General features: G+C 55.6%; 6 protein-coding genes across 6 annotated transcripts; 3 read left to right on the top strand and 3 right to left on the bottom strand.

Moving 5' to 3' along the window:
• Window positions 1-326: 326 nt before the first annotated feature.
• On the top strand, window positions 327-2,333 carry EX895_005713 (uncharacterized protein; the record flags this gene model as incomplete). The annotated part of the gene is made up of 1 exon (XM_029886305.1): window positions 327-2,333. One exon carries the CDS (start codon window positions 327-329, stop codon window positions 2,331-2,333), a length of 2,007 nt encoding a protein of 668 aa, XP_029737536.1.
• Window positions 2,334-5,049: 2,716 nt separating this feature from the next.
• Window positions 5,050-5,985, bottom strand: EX895_005712 (uncharacterized protein; the record flags this gene model as incomplete). Its single annotated transcript, XM_029886304.1, has 1 exon — window positions 5,050-5,985. One exon carries the CDS (start codon window positions 5,983-5,985, stop codon window positions 5,050-5,052), a length of 936 nt encoding a protein of 311 aa, XP_029737535.1.
• A 262-nt stretch (window positions 5,986-6,247) lies between these two features.
• EX895_005711 (uncharacterized protein) lies at window positions 6,248-9,193 on the top strand (the record flags this gene model as incomplete). The annotated part of the gene is made up of 1 exon (XM_029886303.1): window positions 6,248-9,193. One exon carries the CDS (start codon window positions 6,248-6,250, stop codon window positions 9,191-9,193), a length of 2,946 nt encoding a protein of 981 aa, XP_029737534.1.
• A 4,220-nt stretch (window positions 9,194-13,413) lies between these two features.
• EX895_005710 (uncharacterized protein) lies at window positions 13,414-15,567 on the top strand (the record flags this gene model as incomplete). The annotated part of the gene is made up of 2 exons (XM_029886302.1): window positions 13,414-13,624; window positions 13,730-15,567. 2 exons carry the CDS (start codon window positions 13,414-13,416, stop codon window positions 15,565-15,567), a joined length of 2,049 nt encoding a protein of 682 aa, XP_029737533.1.
• Window positions 15,568-15,882: 315 nt separating this feature from the next.
• EX895_005709 (uncharacterized protein) lies at window positions 15,883-18,051 on the bottom strand (the record flags this gene model as incomplete). Its single annotated transcript, XM_029886301.1, has 1 exon — window positions 15,883-18,051. One exon carries the CDS (start codon window positions 18,049-18,051, stop codon window positions 15,883-15,885), a length of 2,169 nt encoding a protein of 722 aa, XP_029737532.1.
• Window positions 18,052-19,861: 1,810 nt separating this feature from the next.
• EX895_005708 (uncharacterized protein) lies at window positions 19,862-22,306 on the bottom strand (the record flags this gene model as incomplete). Its single annotated transcript, XM_029886300.1, has 1 exon — window positions 19,862-22,306. The coding sequence occupies one exon, from the start codon at window positions 22,304-22,306 to the stop codon at window positions 19,862-19,864; it is 2,445 nt and encodes an 814-aa protein (XP_029737531.1).
• Window positions 22,307-22,647: the final 341 nt, after the last annotated feature.

Raw genomic sequence — 22,647 nt, 5'->3', positions numbered from 1 at the left:
AAGTGAGTTGAGGATGCTATCAATGAACGTGGAGGTGGATTGAGCAGGACAGCATGCATCGATCAACAGCGGACGACATGCATTCCAGAACTATCGCCCTTTTCCTGCCTCTCGACAACTGCCCAAACCGCTCCTGCCCAACTAAGCGCGTCTTCTTCGGATCACGGGAGTGAGACTCTTGATTTAATCGGAATGTTAGAGGTTAGGTTTCTGTAAAGTGGAGAGCTGAGCCTCGAAATTTGCCGCATACGACTCACCTCTTTCACCTCTTCACCATCATCATCGTCTCCACACGCACATACCACAGCAACTGCGCTTCAAAGAAGATGTCGGCTCAAGCATCTGCATCAGGCGCTGGAGGGAGCGGAAGTGCAGCAGCAGCTCCTCCACCCGGAAAACTCTCGCGTGCCGAGTTCCGGCGTCAAAAGGACCTTGAGGAAGATCGTAAAGCCGGTCGCGCCCCCGCCGAACTCGACGAGGATGGCAACATCATCAATCCACACGTCCCCTCGTATATGGCTCAAGCGCCATGGTACATGGATACCGGCTCACGCTCGCTCAAGCATCAAAAGAAGCCCGTCGACCCCTACGCGGTTAAAGCCGGCATCAACGATTGGTATCAGCGCGGCGCTCCTTCCTCCTCGTCGACCGCAGCTGCACCCGTGCCCAAAAAGTTCAGAAAGGGTGCTTGCGAGAATTGCGGGTCCATGTCACACAAGACCAGAGACTGCTTGGAGCGGCCCAGGAAGAAAGGAGCAAAGAAGCTGGGCAAGACACTAGCGGGAGACCACATGCTGCAAGAGGTGCAAGGCTTGGACTACGCAGCCAAACGAGATCGCTGGAACGGGTACGACCCAGCCGAGCACCAAAAGGTGGTCGAAGAGTTCGAAGCCATCGAGCAAGAACGCAGGCGTCTGAAAGAGGAGCAGATCGACAACCAGACCTCTTCCGATCTCAAGCACGCCAAGCGTCTCGCTCAGAAGCAGGCCAAAACCAAGTCCACCAGCAACGGAGACGGCGACGATGGCGCTCTCGACTTCAGCTCCTCCGACAGTGACGACAGTGACGACGATAAGTACGCCGACAAAGCCGATGCGGTCGGACAGAAAGTCGACACGGACAAGCGCATGACCATCCGCAACCTACGTATCCGAGAAGACCGCGCCAAGTATCTGTACAACCTCGACGTCAACTCGGCCTACTACGATCCCAAGACACGCACAATGCGCGAGGCGCCCAACCCCAACATCCGTCCCGAAGATGCTGAATACGCTGGCGACAACTTTGCGCGAGCGCAGGGGTCTGAATCGGGGGCGCTGGCCAACTTGCAACTCTTCAGCTGGCAGGCAGAGGCGCGCGGGAACGATCTCAACCTGCAAGCTAACCCCACAGCGAATGAGCGCCAGTATCGAGAGTTTCAGCAGCGCAAGGAGAAGTTGCGCGATGAGACCAAGGGTAGTATTTTGGACAAGTACGGTGGGGCAGAACACTTTGATGCGTTGCCCAGGGAGCTGTTGACCGGACAGACGGAGCAGTATGTTGAGTACAACCAGGCTGGTAAGCTCGTGAAAGGGCTGGATAAGGTTGTGCCCAAGAGCAGGTGGGACGAAGATGTGTTGGAGAACAACCATACGGCGGTTTGGGGGTCGTGGTACGATTTGGAGACGGCAGAGTGGGGGTATGGATGTTGCAGGAGCAAGGTTTGGAATAGCTACTGTACTGGCGAGGCTGGTATTGAAGCGAGTAAAGCTACTTTTGCGCCGTTGAAGGCGAAAGAGAAGGAGGATGTGCAGGAGAAGAAGGAGAAGGGCAAGAAGGAAAGTAAGCGTAAGAGGGATCGATCGGTGTCCGTATCGCCCTCTCGTTCTCGGTCGCGATCTCCTACACCTTCCGACCTGAGTGACGCCTCCTCCTCCTCACGCCACACCCGCCGTCGTCGCCATCGACACCGCCATCGATCCACCTCCCCATCCTCCAACAGAACCACCGGCTACACCTCCCGCAAAGATCTCGGCTCTGGAGACGTCACCTCCCGACTCGACAAGCAAGCTCTCAACGCGGCCATCTTGCAGGAACGCGCCAAACGCGATCCTCAACTCGCCGCCAAACTCGCCTCGGAAAAGCAAAAGGCTTTTGAAGCGCTACCGGACTGGATGAAGGATGCGCAACTCATAAACGACAAAGTGCAACGAACTGGTACTGCGAGGGGCGAAAGGGAGACTGAGGTCACAGAGGAACAGCTCGAAGCGTATCGCTTGGTCAATCAGGCTACTTCCCATGGCGGGGTGAGCGAGGATCCAATGGCGAACTATCGTGATGAGGAGGATGACTAGTATTTTGTCGGTCATGCATGCAACGCGGTACTTCATCCCAGTCGACTGTTCTTTGCGGTTGTTTGTGACGATGCTGATGATAATTGGGACAGTGAAGTAGTGTTACAAATGAAACGTGACTCGAGACCGAAGGCTGTTTAAGAGAAGCAAGAGAGCAAGAGGAAGGCAGTCAGCATCAGGCAAGCGAAACTCGTCCGTTGAGCGACGAGGAGTCGTCAGCATTCTCCAACTGCGAATCCACAGCGAACGAGTAAAGCCATCGGAACGTCTGCTTGGCAAGCTTTCCATTACGCTCAGCTCGGCAGCCGACGATGTCGAGTTGACGAGAAAGATGTCTCAGATCTCTGTTCTTTGTATCGCTGCGCAATGGGCCCATCGCCAAGAACGATGTTCCCTCGCAGGAGTGTAGGCACCATCTACCCCGTACGTCGATTCGCGATCCTTCCCGCGTTCCTGACACCAACCCCCTGGATGGAGGGCACGAAACGCATCTTGCCTTGTTCTGAACAGAAAGCAGCGGCGAAGGAAGTGTCGCACAAGGCGGTTCGCTATCCAAATCCCCAAGAAAGTCTCCTCCCCGAAAGTCATGCGAGAAGCGGAAGCTTGCTAGTAGCGATGGAGATGCGATGTAAAGAAGGTAGGTAGAAAAGAGTCGAGGCAGCAGCAGTATGGGGGATGGAGACGGCAGCAGAGACGGGGCCAAAGAGATCTTAAGGAACGACCAAGTGGGAGCAACAGGTCTTTCTAATCGCCTGTTCCCTTATCCTGCCCAAACGCTTCGGGCAGGATAAGACGGCAGCCACCCAGAAAAGCAGCCTGCAACGGAGGAGATTGCAGACCACTCCAACGTGGGTCGCCAGAGCAGATCTGAGTTGTTTTGGCAGTCGGTTTAAATCAAAAGTGTCGAAACATAGCAAGCAGGCAGGCAAGTATGAGGTCGTTCGTAGAAGGTCGGTCGCAAAGGAGTCGGTTCACCGACGCTGTCAGAGCCGGTCAGTCGTTCTTTCGTTCGTTCGTTCGATCCCGTTACGATCCGGTCACTCGAAAGCGAGAAAAGAGCGCCGCTTGAGGGCATTGCATCGGGGCGACGACGCCACAAGTATCTCGAGAGTAAAAGACAAGCTGGCTTTAAAGCCGAGCAAACTTTCGTCTCTCGCGACACTGTGTGACGCATTCCATTATCGCTGCAGACGGGTCCGTGTCCGAAGGTGGTGTTCAAAGGTCGCAGAGGCTCGCGCATGTTAACAACAGCGGCATGGACACCCGAAAGAACAAACGCACCAAAGGACGTGCTTCATGATCGTATGGAAAGAGCCAGTACGTCGAGCCGGGGTTCCGTACGCCATGGGTCGCTCGGCGAATACAGGTGACGGGGAATCACTGGATCACGCGAGCTCGCTCAAGAAGAAGAGCACCGCAGGTTCGTCGATCTTCGTCTTGTCCTCAGTGTTCTTGACGTCAAGAGTGTGGGGTGTCGTAAGGGTCTGTACAGAGAGGGGTGCACGCCAGTCGAAAAGAGGTCGAAACAGCCAGCCGAAGCAAGAGTGTCGCGTTGCAGCCGGCCCCAGGCTCTCCAGGTGACCTTGCATTGGGTGAGTAGATGGGGTCCAAGCCAGAACAGCCGACTGCAGGGACACTCTGCTTGACAAAATCGAATACTTGTCGCTCGCCATCATCGTTCATGTCGCTCCATAAGTCATCTTCATCTTCATCGTATAGGTCGGCAATCATGCTGAGGCGGTGGTGGTCGTCACGTCGTCATACATCGTTCTTCAGTCTGTACAGAGCAGGGTTGTCGAGAAATCCGGGGTCGGGTTCAGCGCACAAAAGCAAGCTTTCCCAGTCGTTTCATCACCATCAATCCATCCCGGATCTGCCCTTTCAAGGGCAGTCGGCGCTGAATCAACAAGCTTCAAAACAGACGCGGAAAGACGATTTTGGGTACCAAACACGCACACGGCTCTGACTCGACGAGCGGTCAACCCTTCCCTGGATCTCGACGAAGGAGATCCGGATCGCAGGCCAACCCCGCAGCGCTATTGGCCGAGCTAAAGTCAACCTAGGCGCACCTGTTCTCAGTAGGTTTGCGGTCCGCGCCACCGTCTGGGGCTGCCATGCGGCAAAGCTGCCCAATCGACGACGGGATCTCGCCTCGCTGTAGATGGCTGACTCCCGAGCTTCCCCCCCCCCCCCCCTTTTGCTTGGTCTTGATCTAGACAAGGAATGGAGGAGTGGGAACATGAGAGGGGGGGGGGGGGGGCTTGGTCTAGCTGCTTTGTCGGGTCTCTGCTGCCACTGCTGCTGTGTTAATTGGGGAACACTGGTCTGCGGATCCAGAATTGGACGCAATCCGCATCGAGGCTGGCTCCTCCGCCCGATCTCTGAGCAGCCCATCAGTGGAATACGGATGCAGCGGCATCAGAAGCCGCAGGAGGATCGCAACCGACGTGGAGGCAACTCTTTGTGGTGCCTACGGGTAGTGTGCACTTTGCAGTCATCAAGGACGTCGCAACTCGGCGTCGGAGCCGACGTGTAGCTTCGTCGCGGAAGGAAAGCTTGCCAGGCGTTGTCACGATACGAATGTCTGTAGAGGCTACTCTGGACGCTGTGTTGGCTGAAGAAGGCGACTCACCTTGTTTATGCAGCAGAAATACAGCACATTGCTGGTGCTGGTGGGAACCGACGTTGTCGAGGTTGCCGAGAGTGCGGGATTTGATCAGTAGAGGATGGAAGCAGAGACACGGTATCGTCCGGCAGTGTCCTGGATGTCGAAAGTGGCAGGGGCGAAATAGGTGTTGTGCCATCTGCGGACCAGGCGCATCGCCTCCGACTGCGTCTGGCAGCGCGCGATGAAGCTGGTGGTGGTGGCATCCAAGTGGAGCCTGGGCAGCTTCAAGACACCGCCGAGCACGGCATCGTGACTGCCTCCGTGGCCCCTGGTATCGTAGGAATATCCGGCGTAAGAGCAACGTTTGCCACGCCATCGATCCTGCGGCTTAAGATCGTAGCGGTTGGCGAGACGCTCCTCCAAGCGCGCTTCGAAAGTATCTTGCGGAATGCCGCGAAGAAGGACAAGCTTGCCGGTCTCATACTCGATAAGATCAAAAGCGAGTTGATATTCGGCGGGCCAGAGTCCGTAGGTATGTATGAGGAGGCGCTTGCGCTGATTGGCGGAGCGGAGGCTAGCATTGAGATACTTGCCGCCGACGATGCGGCCGTGCGCATCTGCCTCAAACGTGCGAGCGCGGACAGGGCTGGAGAAGGAGACAAGCGCCTTGCTGCTGGGGACGAGCGACTTTAGATAGATGAACTCGATGCGTCCTATATCGTTGGCGGTCTTGCTCTCGCGGGCGAGAGCGCGGATGTCGGCTGGAGTAGCGGTGATAGGAAGACCTGAGAGCAAGACGTCCTTTTCGCTTTGTAAGTTGCTGCGAAGCTGACTTGGCGTTATTCCTTCCACCTTGGCCCTTTCGTGGAAGTTGGGGCTGTCTATTATACCTTGATTGGCATATCCCCTACTGCCGGAAGGTGTTGCAGCTTTCACAGCGAGCAGGCTTGCGGATGGCGGCAGGGCGACAATCTGGCTAGCAAATTGTAAAGATAGCACCGACAACCCAGGGCGTAATGCCAGTGGCCCCCTGAGGTGCGTCATTGTGATGCCAATGAGGGTGGTGAGAGAGGAGAAAGTGGTGAAGCGAGGGTGAGGATGGTGGAGGAGGCGAGCTGAGTCGCGTGCAGCTCAGACTGAGCTTCAAATCTAGAGGCGGCGTCCCGGCGCTGGATGGATGGAGATGCGGTTCTGAAATTGTTTAGACTCAAATCGTGGCTGCCAAAATGGACCCTGAAGAGATCTCGATATTATCGGAATGCAACAATGCCCGATCTTGGAAAGCTCACGTTTGTTTTTTCAAAACATGCGCGCCTCCGCTCCAAACACAGCGGACGGCAAGAACAACAACACTCCCGACCATCACACGCGAGTGGTCGTTGTCACCGTACCACCTTCGTTGCATCTCTCTGGCATACCATCACAGCATCAAGTCAAGGTGGATCCGCACGCTTATACGCTCATACACACACTCGCCAAGGTCACATACGCGATTTCTCCCAAAATGGACGGTCGACGAGCCTCGTCCGCAGGCACTTCGGGAATTCCCCAGATGCGCTCGGGCATTCCGAGACCAGGCGGAGCGACTGCTGCTGGTGCTCCTGGTAGTGGCGCTGAATCTGCAATCCCGCGACCTAATTCGAGAATGGGTACAACAGGTCCAGCTGTAGGCACGGGCGCTCGAACGGCCGGTGGTCCGATGGGAGTGTATCGCCCCTCCTCTGCCGCTGGTCGAAATTCTGTCGGTGGGCCCATGGGAGCCGCTCCAGGTTCCTCCTCGCTGCTGCTGCGCCAAGCACCTGCTAGCGCTGCTCCTTCCACCAGAACCTACTCTGGTCTCGCCAACCGCATCAGCACTCTATCGGCACGCCCGCTTGACCCCAACACATCCTCCAATATGCTTGGCGACGACGTCTCGTCCGCCTCGATCCTCCTAGACACCTCGATCGGCCCTGGAGCACACAAACGCACGGTCTCGGCAGCAGGCCTCGCAGATGAAAGCATGTCGTTCAGCAGCAACGCCGCCATCAAACGCCCTCACCTCCGCAAACTCAGCATGGACGGCACCTCGCCGCTTTTGCTGCAGGCCGATTTGCATCCGGCGAGCACTCCAAGACCTGAATCACCCGCTTACGAGATCGCCGTGCTTCGCACCCATTATGACCAACAACTCCTCGCTGAGAATCGCAAGTACAAGAAGCTCGAACAGGATTACGAGGCCAAGTGCAAGGAGCTCGATCGATTCAACCGTCAACGTGTCGAGTTGCTCGACGAGTGGGATAAGCAGCAAGGGACTTCGCGCTCCAAGGAAGCAGAATGGATCTCCAAGCGCCAATCGCTCGAAGATGAGATTGTGCGTCTACGCAGCACCAACTCCGAACTTACGAACCGCAACGACGAGCTCTCGACCAACTCTTCCACAGAGCTTTCTGAACTTCGATCCAAACTCACTTCGCTCGAGTCGGATCTCGCCAAATCACGTGCCGAAGCCCAAGCAGCTACCATCAAGGCGCAGAGTCTTGCGGACGAAGTAGGAGCCAACAAGGCCGAGCTCGAAGACCTCCAGAACGCACTCGAGGATGAACAGCGCATGCGCCTTCAGCAACTTGATGAGGCTCGACTAGGAGGTGCGGAGCAAGGCGGAAAGATCGCAGAAGAGTTGGCAAGGCAGACCTCGCATTTGCGCAAGCTCGAAGCTGAAAATGCCCACCTCGTAGCTGAGAACGCACGTCTCTCGCATCACGCTAGCAACGTCGAGCTACTGAAGGAAGAGAAACGATCGCTCGAGGCCAAAACTCGCACACTCGACGCGCTGCGCGATCAGCTCGCTGCCGCAGAGGCTGAGGTCGCCGATTTACACGACAAGGAGAGCAGTTGGGATGCACTGCTGCGAACCGGCTTGGAAGCAGACGTACAAGCCGCATTTACAGCTGCTGCCAACACAGACGGCCATATTCCTTCCGTCGCCCCACCTGCCGTGATCGACCGAACCACTCTCCCTACGTACCTCTCTACTCTCCGTGGCACCGTGTCTGGGCTCGAAGCTCGATGCAAAGCGCTGCAGACCACAGTGGAGAAGCTTCGCGCGCGAAATGTTACACTCGAAGACGAGGCAAAGGACGTGGATGCGAAAGATCGCAAGACGAGCCTGGAGCTTACGGATCTGCAGACGACTTTGGCTCGCGCGCAGAAGACCGAGATTCGGCTCAACGACGAGATTAAACGACTTAAGGCGATGCTCTCGTCGTACGAGCAGGAGGAGCAGAACCACAATTCGGCGTCGTACTCTGCTGCGCACGCTCAGAGGATCACGCTGCTCGAGAGCGAGCTGGAAAAGGCGAAGGAGGAAAACCTCAAGATGGGCGAGGAGGTCGAGAGTCTTGCCAAGAGCTTGGCCGAGAAGGAGAGCAAGTTTGAAAGCGATGCAGAGGGTGAAGGAGATCTCAAGGTCCAAATGGAACTGCTGCAAGGCGAGAAAGGTGCTTTGGTGGCGAAGGTGTCGGAGATGGAGAGCAGCTTTGCGTCGCTCACCAAAGAGTTGGAGTCTTTGGGTAAGGAGAACGAGATGTTGTGGTTGCGGGTTGGGAGGGGAGAGTTTGATCAGGAGCGACAGAGGTGCCTGGTGCTCGCGTCTAATCCAGTTTCGCTTGATCTGGATGTTCGACGCAAGACTCTGGACGCGCTCAAAGCCGAAAATCAGAGTCTCTTGGCTCGCGTTGAAGAACTTTCTAGCCTCGCCTCTTCGTCCTCCGCCACCTCTGCCGCATCCACGGCCGCAGGGCAGGCACTGGTCCCTCAATCGGTCGTCGACAACCTGCGAGCCGATCTTGCCGCGCTTCAAGTCTCGATCGCAGCCAAGGACAAGGCCATGCTTCGACTTAAGCAGGTCTTCAGCGCCAAAGCCAACGAGTTCCGAGAAGCCATCCAGTCGCTGTTCGGCTACAAGGTCAAATTCTTGGAAAACGGCAAGGTGAAACTCACCTCTGCCTTCAACCGCTCCACCAACTCGACTTCGCTCGTCTTTGAGAGCGAAGGCGGCAATATCGGCAAGATGAAACTCATGGGCGAAGCCATCAAGTTCCCCGGATTGGTCAATCTGGCCGGGTTGAAAGAGTACTGGTTGGATCCCAACGGCATCAGGCAGAGCGTGCCTTGCTTTTTGGCCGCTTTGAATCTGGAGCTGTACGAGAGCTGTACCATGGCCATCAGACGGGCAAAGTTTGACGACGAGGGAGAGGGAGACAACGAATAGATACTGTAATTCGCTCCAGCATGAAGAACAAACAACTGGATATGACCCAAGAACGGTGAGACCTGGCTTTTGATTTGTAGAAACAAAACTTCTTGTAAACATATACTGTATAATACAAACTGACGTCCAAGCCATTGTCCGCAATGAACGTGAAGTTCAAACACGAGCAATCTCCCGCTCACACATCTTCACAATCGAACCATATCCCAACCATTCCGCTTCGTCCTTGACCTCGAACAGTCTGCATCTCAACCGCAATCTCAAAGCCACCAGTCCGCTCTTATCGTCGTCCCTGGTGCCATGGTGGAAAATGCATGATGCTTGAAGACGATACGGCAGCTTGTGGGTGCGAAGTATGTCGAGAATGTCGCGGTAGAGATCGCTGTTTCGATCGATGAAGATCGAGGGGGAAGAAGCGGGAGCGACCGGGGACAGTGGAGAAGGTGTCGCGTGAACGGGTGAGCAGAGTCGTGAGGTTGGAAGCGCCGTGTTCCAATCGTTTGTGTCCGGGACCACTTGATGGGTAACGGGTACCTCGGTAGCTTCGAACTCAGAAGCATTTTTTGACCAGCTCGAGGCATCCGAGGTATCACTGGTGCGACGAGTCGAAGCCTCGGACTCGCACTGCGAAACTGAGCCCAATCTCGAAGTGGACAACGAAGTTTTCGATGTCGATCCAACTGCTGCTTTGAGCTCGCACTCGACCGCTTGTACCCAGCCAGGGGTACAGCCTTGCAGGTGCACCCCTTGTGCGCTTCGGTGCGACATGGCTGGCTCGGAGTTAGATTTTGAGTCGGCTTGTTCACGCTGCAGCAGGTCAAGCAAATGCGGTCGGTCGCCAGGTGCTCCCTGATGTGTCGTTACCAAGGTGACGAGCTTTGTACCGCCGATATCCAACAGGACTTGCGAGCTCTGCCCCAGCGGCCGTACTTGATCAGTCAAAGCGTCATATGCTCGTTGTGGCGAGTTTTGGAGTAACGGCAGACCTTTTATCTTGTTCGAAATACTCAAAGCTGTCTTGACCTGATTGGGAAGCTCAGGTGTCTGGTTTCGGTCGTTTGACGTTGCGACAGACGGAGCACCCTTTGGACTGGGACAAGACTTATTGGTCTCGAACGAAGATTTTGCAGAGCCTACGTCCTTCTTGTCCGAGGTAAGTTGCTGTGAAGGCGGGGGCGGAGGAAGGCATGATCGCGGCGGAGGCTTCTGCGGCGGCAGACGGTGTGCTTTGATGCGTTTGCCCGGAGAAGTCTGACTGACTTCGGAACGTGCAGTTCGAGCACAGCTAGAAGCACTACCTTGATCATCGCTTGTTTTGCTAGGAGAAGAGGTGATCGTGGCTTCCCAAGCGCTCTGATCCACCTTTTTTTGAGTTGCAGGTGAGACGTGCTCCAAAGCACGCGGACATGCTACTTGCATCGCGGGCGATGTGTTGCTAGGTCTGCGGTTGAAATCGAAGCGAAGTGTGGACAGAGACTGCGATTTTCGCAAGCTCTCGCTCCGAGCCACTTCAGCCTCTGTGGGAGAACAGTACGGAGGAGGATCGGCCCAGTGCATCTTGACATCTGCAAAGGGAGGTGATACGTTGACCGAGGCTTGACGAATGTGAGAAGTGGCATGCTGACCAGGCGCTTTTGGAAGTGACGTTTTCTTGTCAGTTGGCTTGCTGCGAAACTTTGGAGCACCACCCTGCAGGCCTAGAATCAAGTCTCGATCGGCCGGGGCAATGCTGCAACTGCTGTCCTTCTTCGAAAGAAGGCTGATCTCGGAGGGCGAAGGACGATGTCCGAAGACGGCTTTGCGAGGATTTGGACTCATGCCATCGCTGGTGTTAGGACGGGTGGAGGCAGATTTGCGCAAGTGACTGTTTCGTCTGTGGAGTTGGAAAGACACATCGCTCTCTTCAATATTGTTCGTGATGGTCACGCTACTGGAAGAGCTTCGACTGTGTTGTTTGCTCTTGAAAAGACGGCTTGCAGTACCAAGCGCAGCGAGACGTGCCCTCGTCGAAACGCCGGACAAGGAGTGATGCGCAAGATCAAGCTTTTTCTCATCGTCGGAGTCGTCGAATTGGCTTTTGATAGGATTCGGGGAAGGCAGGAAGTCGTTAATTGGAAGGTATTCGGGAACGCTTTGATGCTGAGATCCTACTGTACAGTTCCGTGCGCGTCCTTGGAGACCTGCTTCGGAACTATTGGGCTCCTGTGACGCTTGGCGCTTGATGAGGTCCGCATAATCTTGGCTTGAATGAAAGTTTCCGAATTCGGATATGCTTGGGTTACAAGGACGAGTTGAGAGTCGAACAGGGCTTTTTTGCTGCTTAAAGTGCTGCTCGGTGGATGATCGAGCAGACCTGAACGAAGAAGGGGTAGCGAAGGGATGTGCGACCCTTGACAGGTCCTGGGAAACTGAAGCAGCATGTATAGGTTCTTGGACCAGCTTTGGCGACTTGAACGATGGCTTTGGTGGATTGTAGTGTTTATTTTCATGAGATGAGGGCATCGATGAAAAAGGCGAAGATAAGAACGACATGTTGTCGAGGGTGACGGCCAGAGCTTGTGGTACAATCGAGCTTGGTGAGGACTCGAAGGAGACGTTGTGTCTGGAGAAAGAGATGGAATGCGAGGCAAAGACGAAAATATCAAGCCCTGGTTGGCGGCTAAACGAGTAATTCGGCTACACTGTGATGACACTGCTTCGGTGGTGATAGTGGTAGTAAGATCAGGTGTAAGCAATGGAACGAATTGGTCAAAGGCAGCTTCTGATCCAGGGAGACAAGAGAGAGAGGGCCCTTTGTCTTCATTTGCTGCACCATGTAAGCCCCCACCAACACCCGGAATACCACATCAGCTCGTGCACTGCGCCACCCGTTCCTTTCCTGCCCTCAGTTAGACGGTCTTGCGACTTCTTTAACAAAGACAAAGTGGGGGAAAGAGGCGAGCATCGATCGGATCGAGTCCGTCTCATGACAAAGCGCAAGGTAAACAGAGTCGGGCTTTCGACGAGCATCGGATCGCTAGCTTTGTATCTTTGCGAACTAGCGCACATTTGTTTGGCCACGGACCCCTTTGTCAAACGTCGAACTTCTGTGTCGGCATGACCGATTGTGTTGCATCAGACCTTAGACAAAGCCAGGCTACCGTGGCAGAGTGACAGCAAGACAGGTTCCCATGTCAACCAACATAGACGATGTATGCCTTGCCGACTTCACTTGCAAAAGCCACACAACCGTTGTCGGCCGATGTGTGGTCGCAGAGTCGAGCAGACAAAGCGTTGACCGGTTCAACAAGCTAAGCCATGCTGTGAGGATAGCGAGCACACACGGTCTTGGCATGCACAAGGCAAACACCCACAAATGCCGTGTTCCCACCAGTAAGGTGCGCCAGCTGTCAAGTAGTGAAAGACAAAGGGACAGGCTAAGATTTCCATCAAGGCCCTCCTCGTTTCTGGCAATCGACCTTGGTTGTCCTGACTCGATCGGGAGCATGAGGCCGATTTCAATCGAGTCCGTGCGAGCGCGCTTTTGCCCTCCTCAGTGCCACTATCTTCGCGTCAGCGACGTCTGTTCGTGTGTGTCTGTTCGTGTGTCTGTGAGAGAGAGAAAAGAAAAAGAAACGGAAAAGTGTTGGTCTGAGTCGATTAATTTCGTCCCTTTTTGTTTGCAGCGCACCGTGGAACCAGCACAAGCCAGCACGACACACTGCCTTCTGGCAGTTTTGCCAGGTGGGAGAGCGCGAACACACGCGCGCTTGGCTGTGACGAATAAATCAGCCTATTGAGCTTGTTCTTCTCCGAGCATCGCGCTGGCGTCACCAAACGCAGCAGCGTTGCCACGGTCTCGGCGGTCTGATCTTAGCGTGTGCGTGTAGAGCCAAGTGTTGCAACCAGCCAATTTGGTCTCGCTTCTCCATCAAGCGTGACTTCTCGCCGGTCGTTCAGCCCCCCCCCCCCCCTTCACACACACGCTGGTGCTGCTGCTTGCATCTCGAACTCTATCCTTTTACCTTCGATCACAGACGCAGCAGCCTCGTTTCCCACCTTTCCTTCATCTCCACCAACCCGGCTGCTTGTATCTGCCTAACCCTACGCACCTCGACCTCGAAGAGACGTCTCATCTGGCAACTCTCGCCGGCAGCGCTTGGATCCTCCTCTTGGAGCCGCTGTAGCCCCTGCATCCCTGCCGACTCGCGTGCGCTCTCTTTCTCTGCATCCTCGTGACCATGGCCTACCGCAACGGCGTGCCCCACTCCGGCCAGTCGCCTTTGCCTCAGGCTCGTGCGCTGCCGCAGGTCCAGCAGCCCACCAACCAGATGGCTTACGGTGCCCAGTATGCTGCTCCCATGGGTTACAACATGAACCTCGCCTCCAACCACGGACCGGTCGGATACGGCTACAGCGCTGCTGGTCAAGGTGGCTTTGCTCAAAGTCAAGGTTGGTAGTCTGCGTGCTTCTCCCCATACAATGCTCGACGCCCTCGTACTCACACTCACGCATCTTTTCTCTGCATCTGCCATCTTTGCTTTTGATCCTCTCCAGCCTACGCTCAACAGGCCTCGGCCGCACACCAATACCAGACTCCCGCTCATCTCCAAGCTCAGATCCATCAGGCGGCCATCGCTGCACAGGCACAAGCTCCTCCATCTCAGCTCCAGCATCCCGCCATGTCTCAAGCCGCACAGCTTCAGCAGCAGCAGATCGCCGCTTCCCAACAGCACAATTTGCAAGCTCCAAACTCTGGCTACTCTCAACAGCGCGGAGGCTCGCCCATCAACCGATCTCCGTCCCCTTCTGCCCGTCCGCTCAACGCTGCGCCAAGGAGTCCACAGCCCTTCGGCCAGGCTCAGACCTACTCGCAGCAACAGCAGTATTATCAACAACAACAGCAGCAACATTATCAGCAACAGCAACAGCAGTATGCCCAAGCCGGCGGCTCCACTTCGCCAAATCCCGCCAATGAAAAGCCCGCCGACTACGTCTACTTTGAGCGTTCCACCAATGGCATGCAGAAATCCACCATCGAGGCTGCCACGGGCGCCAAGCTCAAGCTTGAAAACTTCTACAAGGTGTACGTGGAGCAGGCTGTTGAGCGCATCAAACGTGCTGCTGAGCTTGAGGACCGTCTCACCAACCCACCGGACGGTGTCCATCTCTCGGATGAGCGCAAAGCGCGTCAGCTGGCCCAGCTCGGTCGTCGCGAATCCAACTTCTTGCGTTTGCGAAGAACCCGCCTTGGCCTCGACGACTTCCGCACCGTCAAGGTCATCGGTAAGGGTGCATTCGGTGAGGTGCGATTGGTGCAGAAGACCGACACGGGCAAGATCTACGCCATGAAGACGTTGCGTAAGAGCGAGATGTTCAAAAAGGACCAGCTGGCGCACGTGCGCGCAGAGAGGGATGTACTAGCAGAGAGCAACTCGCCATGGGTCGTTCAGCTCTATTACTCGTTCCAGGACACGGCCTATCTGTACCTGCTCATGGAATTCTTGCCAGGTGGCGATCTCATGACCATGCTTATCAAGTACGACACCTTCTCGGAGGATGTCACGCGTTTCTACATGGCCGAGTGCGTGCTTGCGCTCGAGGGCATTCACAAGCTCGGCTTCATTCACCGTGATATCAAGCCGGACAACATCCTTATCGACGCCCGAGGTCACATCAAGCTGTCGGACTTCGGTCTCTCGACCGGTTTTCACAAGCAGCACGATTCGGCCTACTACCAACGTTTGTTTGAAGGCACGGCCGGCCAGAACCCTGCACAGACCGGTCGCAACTCGGTCGCTGTCAACTCGATCAACCTCACGCTGTCGTCCAAGGACACCATCGCTACATGGAAGGCCAACCGTCGCAAACTCGCTTACTCGACCGTTGGCACGCCGGACTACATCGCCCCCGAGATCTTCCTGCAGCAAGGTTATGGGAATGAGTGTGACTGGTGGAGTTTGGGCGCCATCATGTTTGAGTGTCTGTGCGGCTATCCGCCGTTCTGTTCGGAAAACGCACACGATACTTACCGCAAGATTCTGGCGTGGAGGGAGACGCTCCAGTTCCCGGATGACATCCACCTTTCTCCAGAGGCAGAGGACATGATTCGACGTTTGATTACCGCTCCCGAGAACCGTTTAGGTCGAAACAGCGCTACGGAGATCAAGGACCATCCGTTCTTCGCCGGTGTAGATTGGTCTACTATCCGTCAGATCGACGCGCCTTTCATTCCGCAGCTCAAGAGCATCACCGATACCAGCTACTTCCCGACCGAGGACTACCAGGACGTTCCGGAGACGCCGGCGGGCGCGGATATCGGTGTCGGCAGCAAGGATCTTGCTTTCCTGGGCTACACGTACAGGCGATACGAGAGCAACGAGACTGTGCTCTAAACGTCGTGCATTGTCGGCATCCATGACACTGTCCAAATCTTGACATTTTTTGCGCATTGACACATCGGTCGAGCGTGCTGCATGAGCGAGTCGTGAGCATTGTGAAGAGGCAATGGTCTCAGGCAAGGCTCCGTACAAACGGGTCCAAGACAACCAGAGGGACACGCCTTTGTGAACGTAATGAGAGAAAAGTGTCCATTGGCATTGAAATGTGTAGGTTCCGAGACAACAAAAAAGAAGGTCTTGAGTGGTGTGCGAACTAAAGCCAGCATGTATGAATGCTTGTGGATGAAACCGAAAATCTATCAGTGTCCATTAGCCCAGTGCAGCAGCAAGGGCAGAACCAACGACAAGGGACAAAAGGATCGCCAACGACGAGGAGAGGGAAGCTGTGCTCGCCGCAGCGCTTGTGGCATTACTCGCCGCCGAGCCGGTGGACCCGGAGCCGGTGGAACCCGAGCCGGTAGAGCCGCTCTTCGATCCCCCACTTCCGCTTCCACCGCCGGACCTGCCACCGCCAGTCGAAGCGGCAGTAGTATTCCTCGCCGGCGTCATACCCAATGCATAATCCTGCAGGATCATCTCGCTCCCCAGTTCAGCCAACCCGTATGTGATGCTCATCAAATGAGCGCTGAAACTTACAGGCGGAACCGACGCATCGACCACCCGCAAGTTCTGCGTTCCGTACACCTTGAGATCCTTGCCTACAACCCCGCCCTGCTCGCGCGGCAGCATGGAGCATGTCGACGACGGATGAAACTCGGTTCCGACAGTGCTACGGATCCAAGCCTCCCATTGCGCATCGGTCGTCACCGAAGAACCCGGCGCAGACTCGGAAGAGGTGTAGTTGGCAAGTGGCGGTGTGGATCCGACTTTGCGAGCGAGCTTGAAGCCTTCGCGCAAGATGGTCATGTCTGTAGGATTGGACAGATAAGCCGGGTCGATCGCGGGTGGAGTGAAGGCATCAGTCGAGGTGATCTTGATGCTTCCTCTCGACAAGGGATGCTGCAGTGCTGCCTGTACCTGGACGCCTCCAAAGGACAACGCAAACAGCAACTCGATAGGACCGATCTGAGAAGGGAAGAACTTGTCCACCTGAGTCGTGTACGTAGCGTTGTATCCCGCCTTCACTGCGGCAGGTGCATCGTACGCTGCCACATTAGCATCCCGATCGGCGCGAATTTGGTTAATCATAGACGCCCATTCTTGATCTCCGAAGATGTTGGAACCCGAAACGTAGGCGATGGCACTGTTGACGTACGAATCGGTTGCTTTGTTGCCCGTGACGCTGGTAGGAGGCATGGTCGCCGATGCTGCAGGCGAAAAGACAACGCCAGTGGAGAGATGGTCCTGAAGATGGTATCCGACACCGGGCAGGTCTACCACCTGATCGATGCCCAGCCCGCTAAGCAAGGCTGCATCGGCGATGCCGCTCAACTGCAGAATTTGTGGATCGTTGACGGCACCGCCGCACAGAATCACCTCTTTCCTTGCATACACGGGCTGCGACCGAGCACCGCTGCTAGCGCTGATCTCGACACCAGAGGCAACAGCTCCCTGCGACCCAGTCGTTGAGTTGAATGTAACCTTGGTCACAAGATGACCTGTCAACACGTCAAGGTTGGTCCTGTACGTAACGGGGTCGAGATACGCAGTCCTGGAGAAACTCCTGGTCCAATTGGTAGGGTTGATGTTGGACGTGGCCAGGAAGGCTCCCCAACTCTGACCAGCATCCGGGTCCTGGGATTGAGGAATACCGACGTTGTTGGTCGACTGCAAGAAGGCTCCGACCTGAGCATACGTGGTTTCTGGGTAGCTCACGTGCACTGGTCCATCGGTTCCGTGCGAAGAAGCTTGGTAGGGCACTGAAAACCTCGACGTGGTGGCTTGCGTAGCAGGTGTGAAAGATTCGCTCTTCTTCATAGCGTCTAGCATCTTATCCCAAGTCCAATCCTGCTCGTCGTTGATCAAGTCTGCCCAGGCATTTTGCTCGATGTCGCTATGACGAACGTAGTAGAGTCCATTGATGGCCGACGATCCGCCGAGAACTTTGCCACGAGGCCAGTTTGCGGATCGACCCGACAGGCCCTGCTGGGGAGTGGTCTTCCATTGCCAATCGTATTGCGTGCCGACGGACGTGTCATAGAGGTTTGCGGCGGGGACGACGAATTTCTGATTGTCTGCATAGCCTGAACCGCCAGCTTCGATGACTGCGACAGTAATGTTGGGGTTCGATGAAAGGCGGTTGGCGACGACGAGACCGGCGAGACCTCCGCCTACAACGACGTAGTCGTAAGTTGCGCCCGAGAGTTTTGAGGCATCGGTGGTGACCGATCGTCTGAAGAGGGAGTAGTCGACGGGTGCTGCGTGATCGTGAGAGATGCTGGCGGATGAGACGAAGGGAAGAGTAGTGGACGCAGTCACCAGCGCTAGCGCTAGCGCAGCTGTCGTGGTGGTGGCAGTGGCAGCCGACAAAGACTTCATTCCTGCCTGGCTGCGATGAAGAGAAGAGGAAAAATATGAGCCGATATAAAGGTGGCTCTCTAGGCCTATCGGGGCAGCCGTCTAGTTCGGAAGGGGGAGAGAGTGATGGTGGTGGTGGTGTTCGAAGGGGGGAACGGACATACAAACGGTCAGCAAAGGGTGTAGAGGGTGTGCGGCTCGGGACCAATCCTTAGCCAGCCGGAAGGTCCGATGGATATATAGAGGGAACCCTCCTAAGGTCCTTTTCGCTCAACTCCGTGCAGTGACGGACAAAAGGACAGCGAGGGAGGAAGGGCCGAAACTGCCAAGCCCCGGCTGCTCCAAGCGACAACAGGGACGAAACCCTGTCAGTCAACACAATCTTGGTGGCGGATCGTCCGAAGAAAATCAAACGACATAGCAAAAGGTTAAAGTGGCCGAGGCAGCAAGAGACCAGGCACGAGAAGCCAAGAACTCGAATTGTTGATGCACCAACCGCGCTGCCGATTGAAGTGCATGGACGCCTTGCGTTGTTGCTCGAACCCAAGCTTCTCGGCTGTTGCTCGTGACCAAGTCACTACTGAAAAAGGATCGTCAACAACACCTCCACCATATTTCGGCTTTGCTAATGGTGCACGAGACTTCCTGGACTAACTCTTCCTACGTGCACCTTACGCATCTCCCACAAATGCTGAAGGGCGTTTCATTTCCCACTTTGTGACACCAGGCATCGGGAACAGGTCCACGGCGAGATGAAGTCGCGCCTTTCGTCTCCCGCTAAGAACGGAACCTGTGAGACCAAGGCCACAAAATGCCGGGCAGCATTCTCGAAACGAGGCCGATGCAAAACTTAAACAACAGTGAGCCGACGGGATAGCGACGACAGCAGCATTCTCTCCGCCGATCAGCCACCACCTTGCATAACGTCATGTGCCTGTGTGTGTTCGACGCTGACCTGAGCTTGGCCTCCCTCCTCCTCCCGCGCGCCCAAGATCTTTCAGCGGAAGAATGAAGCCTAATTTTCCCCAGATCGTGAAGGGCGCAAGAACGGAAGGGAAAACGAAAAGAGAAAAATCGCCGAGAACCGCGCTGAGTCTGATGTGCTATGACATGCCGCCAAGAAAAAGCTAGCAACAAGAAAGGGGTTCCAGCCGAGCCGCGCCTCACCATCTCTCGGCCTGGGCCAAGAAAGCTGAGCACATTCTTGGCTATACCTTACAGCATAGAAAACGCACCGCAAAACACGGCGTTTCCGATCATCCGCACGAATTATGCCCCTTGTTGATACCGAAACACCACACGAGGTGATGATCCAAGCATGCCGGAAAATTACCCTCGTATCTCTACAACGCCGGCCCGAGAAAAGGGTAAGTTTCATTCGATGTTCCGAAAATTTTTATCCATGCACAACAGGACTACACCCGATTGGACCCTTGTCGATCCGTCAGAAGTTTGGTGTGTTGTCTCGGTATGCTGTTAACTTTAGACACGCTGGTGGCATTTAGACGACACCGGAGCCTTTTAGTTGCTGCACGACCGCTGCTCGACCTGCTCCTCCTGCGGCAGCCTAAATGATGCTTCTCTGTCCTGCAACGACACTTACTTCCGAAGGTCCTTCTCCCTGCGTTCAACTTGCGTGATCAGACTCAGAGTGTTTCCTATCTGTGTAGCTTTCCGATATTCCGACAGTGTCAAACACGTGATTCCAGAATCGCCTCCCTCTCTCACATGCCTGTCTGCAATCACCCAATCTAGAGGAACCAGAGAATCAAGCACTCTCACACCGCCACGGTAAATGTCATGCAAAGAAAATTGCTGAATTGGATTCGGCTCAGAAGTCGTAGCCTGGAACCTTGAATGCGGTAGCGTACGCAAAGTAGTTTTGCATCAACCTCAATATCGCCGGTGGTGGACTCATCGAGACCAAAGTGTACGAAACCTTCGCCAAACCCTCCGTCTTGATCAGTTTAAACAGGCTCGTCGCCACCGCGCCTGGGAAGCTGCCCTCCATGTACCACCTATGATGGTACGCTGTCAATCGGATGGCCGTCCACAAGCTCCTCTGTACATCCCTCGCTTCGGTGTAGATCTCCAACAAACGTAGGTAGGCCTTGGCGCTGAATTTGACGTCGACACAGCGTTGGAAGGCGTCCCTAGCTTCGTCCTTGTGCAGCAATCGCAGGGCGAGCTCGCCGAGAATCTCCCACTCGGTACCCGTCTTTCGGTAGGCGAGGTTCTGTGTGCGGAAGTGCGCGATTTCGGCTCGCCAGATGGTGTAGACGCGCAGATCTTCGTAAAGCACCATGAATAGGTTGTCGAGCCATCGCTCGCAGAGACGCTTGTCACGGAACGAGAAGCCCGTGTTCTTCTCCTTCTGGCGTGCTTCCGCCATTGCTATGGACGCATCGTGTTCGCCATTGACAATAGGACCAGGGTTGCCGTTGAGACTTACTCCAGTGCCGTTGTGCGATGCAGTGGACAGATCGCCAGGTACAGCTGTCGACGTCGACTCGCTCCTCTCGTGTCCCGCCGATGCTTGTGCAGGCTTTTCGAGCGGTGGGGGCTCGACTTGGATCGAGCTGCGCGTCGCATCATCGTCAGCTACACCGGCTTGCTGACCTGATGGCTGATTCATCGTCTTCATGTAGTCTTCCAACTCTTGCTTCTCGCGCTCGTGATCCGACTCGGTGGAAATCTTGATGGTGGGGATGGATTGCGACGATGCGTTGGCAGCCGAATTGATGCCGAGCTGCGATTTTTGTGCAGCCGCGTTAGCGGGCTCAAGCTCGTTGCTGTCCAGCTCGTCCTCACTGTGATCTGCCGAATCATCTGCCGAATCATCAAGTTCTTTGTCGGCAGCAGAAGCGGTCGAGGGCTGCGGTGGAGTGGACGACGCAATGGCAGGCGAATCCACTGGAGCCACGCCGCGAATCGAAGCGTCGTCCTCTGCACCCGTCGCGTCGTCGGGCTGTGTCGTGGCCGCTTTCTGCGCACGGTACTCTTCCTCCATTACAAAGACATTGGAGCGGTATCGGAGCAGCTCGTCCCATCCGATCGAGCTGACAAGACGGCCAAGTAGCGAATAGGCCTTGGCAAAGGTGCCACGCAGCGCCGGTGCAGGAAGACGCAAAAGCGCTACATCCGCCTCGTTGTCGCGTGCGCTCTCTTCGTCCACCAGGCCGCTCTCGGTGATGAAGGCCTTGACGGGCAAATGGCTACGTGCTGGCGTAGGCATGCGGTGGAGGTCGCGCTCATTGTAGGTGAACATGGGACACGAATTGAGCGTGTACAGCGCTGACTCCCACTGCTCGAGATCAATGTAGCATTCAGTCAGCTTGGCCCAGGTGACGAATTCGGAGGGTGCACAGTTGACCGCCTGCTTGGCCACCTTCAAAGCCCATTCGTGCTTGCCCTTGGAACGCAAAAAGTCGACCTGAGCGTGGAGCAGAGCGTAGGATTGGGGTGTTTCCTTGACGGCGCTGTGCATGACTTGAACGGCTTTGATCTCCTCGTTCATGCCAACGTACGATTGCGCGACGAGAGCGGCAACTTCTGGTTCCCTTGCCCACAGCTTTTCGAAGAGGTTGACAGCCTGTTCGTACCTGGAAGCTTCGCCGAAGTACTTGAGGATACCTGCGGTGAGATGATTTGAGACAACGGTGGCGACCTGGATCTCGGGATCCGAACCGAGCTGCCATCCTTTGAAGAAGAGGTTCTCTGCCGCTTGGAGAAAGCGATGTTCGGCGTCGGGACTGGAGATGGGGTCGAGCTTTCGATAGCCTGCCAGGCGGTAGTTGGCATCGTCAGCGTAAAGAATGGATCGAAGAAGCGCCGACAGGTAGACCTCCTGCCAGATCTCGGGCGTAGTTTCGTGACGCTCTCCGCGCAAGTCAACAACGTAGGCATCGACACTTCCTGGGATGCGCACCTCTACACGCACATCTACGCGTGAAAAGGCGTTGAAGCAGCAGTACGCGCCGCTCTTGAGCTTGTAGGCGACTTTGTTGGAGAAAAAACCTGGATTCTGGTCGAGCTCGTAGGTGAGGCTGTTGATGTAGGCGGCGAGAGCTGCGGACGAGGAAGCATCGACACCAGAGACGTAGTGATACGAGCCAATGTCGCGAGCTCTGGCGCTTGTACCTGTAGTTTTGATGACGTGGACGAGATCAGGCGGACCCAACTCTCGAAACGAGGAGAGCGTCTCAGTTCTGGAAAGCAGAGACTCGCCGAGTTCTACCTCGAAGAACTCGGGTTGCGACTGAAATGTGTCACCCATGATAGCTTCCGTCTGATATCCGCCACGCCTCTACCGATGCTGTTGCGTGTGTATGGAATGGGCAAGGAGGGAAGTCTGTTCGAACGTATCCGCTGCCGCCGCTTCTGCGTGCTCTACAAGGGGATGAGCCGATCGAACGTGATGACAGTGTTGACAGGTGTGATGGTAGCCTCCAACGTGACCTTTTGGGATTCGAGTGCGAAGGTGGAATAGGGAGGCGGAATGGGATTGAGGTGATGGGAGTCAAGCGACCGGCAGCGCAATCCCAAGTGTCAGCTTCGCCGATGTTGGAGTGGCTTGACCGCCTGTCGCACTCGCGAGTGGACAGCGCGATTGAGAAA

This window comes from Sporisorium graminicola, chromosome SGRAM_7, assembly GCF_005498985.1.
Source record: "Sporisorium graminicola strain CBS 10092 chromosome SGRAM_7, whole genome shotgun sequence".
Taxonomy (NCBI): domain Eukaryota; kingdom Fungi; phylum Basidiomycota; class Ustilaginomycetes; order Ustilaginales; family Ustilaginaceae; genus Sporisorium; species Sporisorium graminicola.
Note: the sequence above shows the minus strand (reverse complement) of the source record. Positions and strands in the feature narration are given on the sequence as shown.